The sequence below is a fragment of the Pelodiscus sinensis genome, chromosome 9, assembly GCF_049634645.1.
Source record: "Pelodiscus sinensis isolate JC-2024 chromosome 9, ASM4963464v1, whole genome shotgun sequence".
Lineage (NCBI taxonomy): Eukaryota > Metazoa > Chordata > Testudines > Trionychidae > Pelodiscus > Pelodiscus sinensis.
Genome location: NC_134719.1, coordinates 61,724,695 through 61,734,308, shown reverse-complemented (window position 1 = coordinate 61,734,308; position 9,614 = coordinate 61,724,695). Strand labels below are relative to the sequence as shown.

The window sequence follows — 9,614 nt, the reverse complement described above, 5'->3', positions numbered from 1 at the left end:
CGCTTCCCTGCCAAAGAGCTTTTAATTGGTCTGCTCATCTGAAACATTTGTGAAACTGACAATTATGGAAAAATTGTAAAAGGGAAAAAACCCTTAACTGCTGTTGTGTGTTTGTCAACATGTCACTTGGCTGCCTGTTGCTGTGTATTAATCCAGCCTGAGCAACTTTACATTCAGGAAGTAGGGGAAACTCTCAGACCTCAAAAGGACAGGCATGTTGAGATTGCTGAAGACAGTTTAACTGTAGGAATGGAATTTGCATCTTTAACTTTACTTACTGGCTCACTGAGCTGAAAATAAGCTCTTACCTACTGTTCTAAGAAGAATAGTAGGAGGCCTGTAGAAAGTGGGCTGAGCAAATACCTGTTGCTAGTCAAGAGAATTGCTTGAGTATCCCCAGGAAAAGCTGAATGTGACCATCTTATCCGTAATCCACCCATTCTTTCCACTGCCTTCCCAAAGGGCAGGAGACCTAGCCGGGTAACAGCAGTGTAGTCAGTAGCCATAGAAAGGGAACATGCAAGAACAATGTCTGGACTAACACTAGACAAGCTTAATCACTCTCTACCCTTTAAAGTTTTTTGACCTTTGATGGGAAGGGTCTGCGTCAAGCCAGTAAGTTGCTATAACCGTGATGCCCTTTTGTTAGAAAGTGGTGCTGTCTACCAGAGGACAATACAACTGCTGACTTCTTTGCACTCTGCTTTGAGGTGATGAGGAGCCCATAGGCCAGCAGAACCAAGTCTCAGTCCCCATACTGGTTCCTGTGGAGCTCATTGTAGCTTCCCATATTAGGGGTAGGACACTGCACCTGCTGCTGCTTTAGAACCAGAGCCTCTGTAGGACTCTTGGCAGAATGTGCGTAAAGAGAAAAAAGGCTCAAACACCCTTCTCCCAGTGATGTGAGGGATGGAGACAGCATCCCAGAATAGGAAGGAGGCTAGGATCCCCTGCACCTCAAACTGTCTCCCTGAATATAGAGGCTACTGCCAAATTCACTATCACTGCTTCACCACAGTGGTGAGGACGACCTCTGCAAACATGGTCTACAACAGTGTATTCCTTTTCAGTGTGAGGGTACAGAAGGCCACAGGCTGTGACTAGCTCCCTAGTGCAGCCCCTCTCGGTGCCACTGTCCTTTCCCATAGGCTACAGCAGGGAAGGGAAGCTGAATACACACTGCAACATTACACTGCCTCTGACTGCAAGAGGCAGCAGCTCTCTGCTGCTGCATTTCAAAGCAGAGATAACAGATGGTGTTAGCTCACCTAACTCCTAGGGCAGATGGTGCTATTGTTCCTGTTCAGCAGGAACAGAGATGTTAGGAAGTCAGATCTAGGTCATGTATCCAACTCCTTACCTGTGCAGGGAGAGGAAGCCCATTGCCCTTCAGCTTAATGGGCTCTTCACCCACACCTGGTCTGCCAGTTATAACAACATATAGGCTATGTCCACACTCGCGGCTTCTTGCGTGGGTAATATGCAAATGAGGTTAAGCATGGAATATCACCAAGCCTCATGTGCATACCTAATGAGCCACCTTTTTTTCCCAAAAGAGGCTCTTGCGCAAGAAGGAACGTCTACACTGCCCCTTCTTGCACAAGAAAAACCCTCTTGCGCAATGCCATTCTTCCTGAAAAGTAATAGGTGTAACGGCATTGCGCAAGAGGGTTTTTCTTGCCCAAGAAGGGGCAATGTAGACGCTCCTTCTTGCGCAAGAGCCTCTTCTGAAAAAAACGGTGGCTCATTAGGTATGCAAATGAGGCTCGGTGGTATTCTACGCTTAGTCTCATATGCATATTACTCACACAAGGAGCTGCAAGTGTAGACATAGCCGTATTGTCTACAAATATCTAAACTGACAGGTGCATACTTTCAGCTATTTGGCTACAGTAGTTAGAGCTTCTCTTCCAATGTACTGCAGCACACTTACCTGCTGTATGGTGCGATTACTAATTTGTAGTGGTACTTTTGATCAAATAACTTTTGATCAAAGAGGTCATTGCAACCTGAATGTAAAGAGTGAACCAGAATTACTGAACAACTCTTGTACTGTAACTTGTTTTTAATTAGATGTTGCTTTACATTACAAATTGCAGCTCAGCCTAACAGAGTAGTTACTCTTCATGTCAAAATAAAACTGTCTCTTGCACAGCCTGGCTTGGTACATTCCTACTCTTCTCTACCCCTTTCTTTGCCATTCAATGTGTAGCAGTCCCTCTCAGTGGTATCCCGGCAACTGAAATGACTCCTCTTTACTCCCTTCCCCTACTTGTTCTGGTACATTTATGCTGATTTTAAACAAAGGATAGTCTTGATTTGTCAGGAATGCAAGAGCTGGCCCCATCTGCCTCTCCTTGGCTAAGCAAACAAGTCCTGGGTGTGATTTTACCACATAGCTCTCTGTATCCCGGACATCTGACTGTGGTCAGCCAGATGGCGAAAAACAATTCGACTAAGCCTCCAGCGCCGCTTCACACCTCGGGGACGGGATGTCAGCACGCATCTGTTCCGGATCCTCACAGGGCAGCTGTCACGTGGCAGAGCAGCAATCTCTTTATCTGCTATTTCCTGCAACAGAAGGAAGGGCGAGTGAGTTGGGCCCATCTGTTTCATGTTAGCTGCCTCACCAGTAGTAGGAATGTACATGATTAACTGATAAGCATCTGCCTATTGGTTGTGGTTAAACTCTTCTGCCAGCCATGCTCCTGGGAGCCAGCTGATACCCCGCTCTGCAGACCCCGTAGTGCATCCTGACAGCCAGTGAGCACCCGTAGCCAACTTATATGTTGGCTCCTTATATGTTGGCTTCTGGAGTGCATCAGCTACTGGTCCTGCTCCTGAGAAGTTGGCTATAATGCAAGTTCTGCAGCAGCCAGCTCCCTGGGAGCAGGGCTAGCAGCCAGGAACCAGCTTATCAGCCAGCTCCCAACATGCACCAGCTCCAGGCTGCTGCCTTGCTCTGCGGGCTCAGATATTGCAGAGCCTGCAGCATGTGTAACCACTAAGATTTGTAATGGTTACTTAAACTTCTTTGTATCCCTACTCATCAGCTGAGAGGCTCCCAGGCAGATAAAGGAGTCTACTCAATCAGAGAGAGAGACCTACAGCAAGCAGAACAGTTCTTGCAGGGACCCAGTGTCAGAAGAGATTGTGGAAGAAGCACTCAATGTCTACCTAAAAGTCCTTCTGGAAAATAGGGATGTTAATGGGTAACTGGTTACCCAGTAAGCAACAACCTTAACAGGTGATGCTTAACGGATAACAATTAACCAGTACCCAGGGAGTAGCCCTGCACCCATGGCCCACTGCGAGTAGAAGGCTGCTCTAGTTCCGCTGGGCCCCCGCAGGCTGAGAGCCGATAGCCCTGCGCAGAAGCGGCTCCGCTGGCCCCATGCGGGCTGGGAGCTGGCAGCCTCATGTGGGACCTGGAGCATCCCCAGCTTAAATGTGCTTTTATATCCCTACTGGAAAGACTTATAAATGCCCCATTTTAATAGTGCATGTAGGTAAGTAGTCCCACTGATTTCAATAGGGCTATTTGAGATTAACCATATGGGTAAGGCTTTGCAGGATCACGGTCTAAGGTTTTAAAGTAGCAAGGGAGCAGAAGTCAGCCAGGACGTACAGAATAGTGATAGAAATGTAGCCGTGTTAGTCTGGGGTAGCTGAAACAAAATACAGGACTGTGTAGCACTTTAAAGACTAACAAGATGGTTTATTAGATGATGAGCTTTTGGGGGCCAGACCCACTTCCTCAGATCAAATAGTGGAAGAAAATAGTCAACCCTATATACCAAAGGATACAATTAAAAAAAATGAACACATATGAAAAGGACAAATCAAATTTCAGAACAGAAGGGGGTTGCGGCAGGGGGAGGGTAAATGTCTGTGAGCTAATGGTATTAGAGATGATAATTGGGGAAGCTATCTTTGTAATGGGTAAGAGAGCTAGAGTCTTTGTTGAGACCCCACGTAGAGTGTCGAATTTTAGCATGAATGACAGTTCGGAGGATTCCCTTTCAAGTGCAGATCTGCAGGAGCAGGCTGTGGGGTCGGGTGGGAGGAGGCAGGTACCCAAATCCCCTGTCTGGCTCGGGGAGCAACCAGGGTGGAGCCTGAAAGCAAGTGCAGGGACAGAGCTTCCCTGCTGCCATGCCCCAACCAGGAGAGGGGGAACAGCAGTGTGTGGAGCTGCTTCCTCCCCCACCCAGACAGAGCCCACAGCTCGCCCCGCTGCAGAAGGGGGAGCCTGCGGCCATGGGGTCCGGGTCCCGGGGACGTTACCTGCAGCTCTTTGGGCAGGATGTTGTTTTTTCGGAGCGCGTTGATCCGCAGCCTCTCGTCCGCGTACTCATAAGCCAGCCTGCGCCTCTTGACGTCGCGCAGCATCCTCCAGTCCACGTAGTAGCCCCGCGCGTGCCCGGCCCACGGCGAGGGGACCATCTGCCCAGCGGGAAAGCGGCAGGTTCAGCCCCTCGCCCAGCCGCGTGCGCGCGCTGCAACCCCCCCGCCGGACCTTGCACCGCGGCTGCGCGCGCCGGGGCAGGGGCTGGGAGCGCGCGCGGGGCCCGCACAGGCAGTTCCCTGCGGGCGGGCTGCCACCCCGCGGCGCTGCGGGACCCGGCTGGCGGGGAGGGGAGGGGCGGGGCCGGCGCGCGGGGGGGACTGACCTGCAGAGCGGCCCGCAGCGCCCGGCCCAGCATGGAGGCCGCCATCTTCCCCGCCTGCGCATGCGCCCGCGCGAGAGCCTGAGGGGCGGGCTGGGGGGGAGGGGCGGAGCGAGGGTGTCGCGGGGCGGGGCGGTTGGCGGTGGTTAGGGCGAAGGAAAGTGGGGGAGGGGGGGTTGGAGGGAGGAATTGGGGGGTTGGAAGGAAGAAGGGGGGTTGGAGGGAGGAATTGGGGGGTTGGAAGGAAGAAGGGGGGTTGGAGGGAGGAATTGGGGGGTTGGAAGGAAGAAGGGGGGTTGGAGGGAGGAATTGGGGGGTTGGAAGGAAGAAGGGGGGTTGGGGAGGGGGGGTTTGAAGGAAGAAGGGGGGTTGGAAGGAAGAAGGGGGGTTGGGGAGGGGGGGTTGGAAGGAAGAAGGGGGGTTGGAAGGAAGAAGGGGGGTTGGGGGAGGGGGGTTGAAGGAAGAAGGGGGGTTGGGGGGTTGGTGGGAGGAAGGGGGATTTGGAGGGTGTAGAGGAGTTAGGGGAAGGGGTGGTTGGGGGAGGAGGAGAGATTGGGGAGGGTGGTTGGGGGGAGGAAGAGGAGGTGGGGGAAGCATGGCTGGAGAGAAAAGGCTTTGGGAGGCTTAGGGTAGGAAGGGAGGCTTGGGGGTGAGGGCTGGATGGGTTTTGGAGGGTTGGGAGAGTTTGGTGGAACCAGGCAGAGCCATGGGTTTGAATTGTGGTTTGTTCCCCTTCTGCAGCCCAACCCCCTGGCACCAGCTCTATTTCAGGCAAACCTGAGGAAGCTGCTGGCCTGAGTGACAGTGAAATCCACAGGTGGTAAAAGCTCCTGGCCTGGAGCGAGAAACCCTGTCCCGACTCCCCATGAAGACGAGTTCACAGGCCGAGATGCCTAATTTGTGTGTCTGGTTTTATTATCCACCAGACTGCAGACACTGTTAAGTGATTGCAGTTGTTTAAATGTATTCACTTTGTCTTATTCTGTTGCAAGGGCTTCTTAGTGCTCCACAGATGTAAGCTCTCCCCAGCATACGTGCAAATGACAACCACACAGAGGAAGATGTTGTAAAGGAAATTGTATATTGATAGCACCGATTGTGAGGGAATGTGGGGTTTTATGTAGCATTGCTGAGAGGTATTCTGCCTTCCAATGCAGAATTCAGCAGTGGTTACTGTTAGAGACTAGCAGATTGGATGGACCTTTGGGATCTTCTAGCAATCTTTGCTTCTGTGGAAAGAAGATAAAAACGGTGTTTCAAGCACAGGGGATCGCATTGCCCTCCCAAAGTGTCAGGCAGGGGTCCACCTACACTCTGCCCCCCAAATGCCTACTGTAGGTGCACTGGGAGAGGAGTGTTGCTGCTCCCAGCCCCCAGTGCTCGCTCTGCCTGAGCTCCAGGGCTGGGGAGTATGGGGCTATGTGCCCTCCTCCCTCCCCTGTGTTCTGGGGCTGGGGAGACTGGGGCTGCATGCCCTCCTCATTCCCCACTGTGCTGGGAGGGGCTGGGGCCTTGCTCCACCCTACTTCCCTGTAGTGCTGGGGAGTGGGACCTGGACAGAGGAGGCAAGGTTGGGGTCTCTTCCCCCAGCCCTACTTTTACCCTATGGCTTCAAGCTACAATAATCACTTAAAAGAGTAGTAATCTTTGGGTCAAAATGATCAAGGAATGTAGTTATTGGCTGGATAACTGGAGATTGAATCCATTTGGGAGTGATAATTGGGAGGGTCAGTGATGAGATGTATTTGAGGATAGCAATACAATATTTACTAGATAGACTGTAGCGTACACACTTCCTGAGGGCTACATTGTGGAGGGAGGGCGATTCCTTACATTAAGCTCATCCACCTTGCAGGATTTGGGTTACAGCTGGCCAGGATTGTACAGCCCTTGGGCTTCTATTGTACTTGTTTCCTCCAAGAGGAATTCACCCATACTGGAGTGGGAAGTAGCTGTGGCTCTGCTCCCTTTCCCCTTCCCATCTAACAGAGGTCAGCAGAACTGAGTAGTTACAGGAAGATATACTGCACTCCCTAGGAGTGTTGCAAAATACCTTTCTCTTGGTCTAGCTGGGGACCTTCCAGAGTTCCCCTGGATCAGTGCATAATCTGCTTGAAACTTGGGTGAATTCCTACAGTGCAAATCCCAGCTTCCTGTGTCTACATTAGCACGTTGTACCAGATCAGCGCTATTGCTGGTTGTCCATCAGTTTCTGGGCTTGTGCACACTTCTGGTGCAGACAAAACCATAGGAGAGAAAAGTTGTTGTCGTGCTGGGGGACAGAGAAGACCCCCTAATTCCTGCTCTTATTACAGCTGTGTCCGTATGCAGGAAACAAAGAAGAGCTGGGCTAGACTTGCTATAGTTGCTTGCTGATACAAGCGAAGAGTCCATCATTAACAAGGATGTTGACACCCTCCTACCACTGCAGAGCTGATGAGAGCTCTTGCCGCCATTCTTGGAGGAAAGGGTGTGGCTCTTTTGCCCAGTTTGCCTTTCCTTTTATAGTGAAACTCCGCTTTTGTGCAGGGAGGAAGGGACCACAAACTTTTCGAGGTTTACACTGTGTAGGAACTTCATCCCAGTGCTGATGTCAGTCTGAATAAATACTGCCCTCATTTCATTAAACTGGTAGCCTTTGCAAAACCTCAGGCTAAGGTTTTGTGCAGACCTCAAGGATCTGATGTTGGGAGGAGAGAGCTTGTAAAAATGATGGGGATGGAGTTCCAACAGGAAAAAATGATGTAATGTGGCTAAGCAATATACCACACAACGTGGTCATTTTCCATTTAATATGTCTGTGCTGCATGTCCATAATTTCTAGGCATTTGGTTTGTCTCAGTCTCTTTTTCCCATCTCTCTCTCAGGCTGCTTCTTTGTCTGCCTGGCTATTCATAGGTCTTATTCTTGGTTTTTAGAGGCAAAATTCACGTCTTCTCAGCTCACACATTTTGATGAAGTACTTGTGGTTTACAGGCATAAAAGAACTATCATGACCCTCTCACCCATGAAAAATGACTGGGAAATTCTGCATGGGTGGTATGTTTCTTCCTCTACTGTCTTGCCTTGAAAGAGTAGCTGCCCTTTTGCAATGTGTGGAATCTCAGTCAAGATGCTTTAAAGTAACTGTCTGCTGCAGTAAACAGAGTTGTGACTTCAGGGGGAACATATTTTCGGCTCTTTATTTTGAAATCAACCACTTAGCGAAATTAACAATTCATATCTGCTGGCTGCACCACCCAGAAAGTTTTGCCTTTGAAATTAGCTCCTTTCACGGACCTGAAGTGCTTTCTTTTCTGACAGGTTTCCTACTGAGATGTCTGAGCAGAGGCAGAGGAGTTCTGGTGTGTTACAATAGAAGCACAGTTCTGTGCAGCCTGTTATTCGAGTCCTGGGGATTAATGTTTGTTTGTGCACAGCAAAATCAGTAGCATGATGAACCCCAACTTTTGCTAAAGAACATCAACTCCTTGCTCATGGCCTGACAGGACTGATTTTAGGGTTGAGAGGATAGATCAGCCTCCAGAGCCTATTCTATCCTGGGCCTCCCTGCCAACTTGGGTACTACTTGTGGTGGATGGTTTCTGTCATGTGGACCTCTGTTCTCTAGGCACTGGACTGAGACCACTAACTTGCATCACAAAAGTGCCATAGTATGGTAGCAATTTTCAGTCACTACTCTCTACAGATGGCTCGGGACCAGCAACCCAGAGGGGCAAGGCTCTGGGCTAAATCCTGCCCTGGTGCTGGCCCCTTTGCCCCGCTTTCAGAGAAAAACTGTGAGAGAGTTGACCTAGGAGGGTAATTGAGGGTAGGATATAGGAGCCCCTTACAGCTGTTCTTATCAAATGAAGATTCCTCTACACCGAGGGAATCCCCGGTACCTGAGGAGCACAGAGCTCTGAAAATACAAGGATAGCCAAGTTCTTGGACTGTAACTCATTTGTGAGCAGTTTGTTGTGATGCTAAAAACTCAAACTTTGTGCCTCTGAGCACCGAAGTTCCTTGCATGGTGCGTGTCTGGTCCCTGATGGGCTGAATGGAATGCTTAAAATCAAGTTTTTGGTGCTTGCAGAAGAGAATGATACATTTGCTTTTCCTAGATTTTCTTTATTATTTGCTTGACTTCTCCATTTCTGAAAACAGGCTGGTCAGCGAGCTCCTTTGCTAGAATATTTGTGGGCTGCAAATGCAAAAAGGGATATGGGCACAGCCCAAGAGATTTTGTTTACAAAAATAAAAACAATAATCGTGCATTGTTTTTTGCAGCATATGCCCTGCTGAGCAGCTACAGGGAGAGCTGGCGAGTCCAGCTGGAAAATGGCAGAGGTGAGTGTGGGAGGTGCTGTGTATGAGGAGTATGCCCCTGGGGAGGGTGCGGGATATAAGAGGAGACTGATGCCAGGAATCCAAGAGGACAAATGCAGCTCTAAGCTCTGTTATCTCTTGAATTTAAAATCCTGCTCTCGCATCACATCGTAGAGTCCCATTTGACCCACCCAGTGCACAAACAGTAAATGTGCAGATGTGCACACTCTAATGCACACGTTGCCAGGCAAAGGCTGCTGAACTAAATGAGATTTGCACAACTGGCAGGTATGTAGGAATCCTGAGGAATATTTCCTATCCTGTACACTTGCCTGAGTTATGGGGAAGGCTGCATAATTCCCATGTACTGTGTTTTTCCCTCTGGCTTTTAGTAATTTTGTGATTTTTAAAAATATTCTTAATTCAAAAGAAGGTTATCTGCTCACAATTCCAAATTCTCCTCTCAAATTTATCCCCATTACATCACCCTTTGGGCCAGGAAAGGGCATGTCTGGAATCACACCACTGTTCTCCAGCAATTCTTAGTTGTAGATGGTTCCTTGGAGACGATAGCCAGCTAGCACAGGTTAGAGCAGCTGCCATGTTAGAGTCAGAGCTGCTAATGGGAAAGAATCA

General features: G+C 49.7%; 2 protein-coding genes across 13 annotated transcripts in view; one reads left to right on the top strand and one right to left on the bottom strand.

Annotated features, from left to right (window-relative positions):
* Positions 1-2,045: 2,045 nt before the first annotated feature.
* Positions 2,046-4,792, bottom strand: MRPS14 (mitochondrial ribosomal protein S14). The gene is made up of 3 exons (XM_075936934.1): positions 4,674-4,792; positions 4,288-4,446; positions 2,046-2,571 (listed from the first exon to the last, which is right to left on the bottom strand). The coding sequence occupies exons 1-3, from the start codon at positions 4,716-4,718 to the stop codon at positions 2,389-2,391; spliced, it is 387 nt and encodes a 128-aa protein (XP_075793049.1). The 5' UTR covers positions 4,719-4,792; the 3' UTR covers positions 2,046-2,388.
* Positions 4,793-5,243: 451 nt separating this feature from the next.
* Positions 5,244-9,614, top strand: part of TNN (tenascin N) — a 40,635-nt gene continuing 36,264 nt past the window's right edge. For 3 of the 12 annotated variants that reach the window (XM_075936909.1, XM_075936912.1, XM_075936911.1), the window contains exon 1: positions 5,244-8,999. The gene's annotated coding sequence lies outside the window, so the exon portion shown is untranslated. The remainder of the gene's footprint in view (positions 9,000-9,614) is intronic. The other 9 variants (XM_075936908.1, XM_075936904.1, XM_075936906.1 and 6 more) reach the window with 6 other exon arrangements.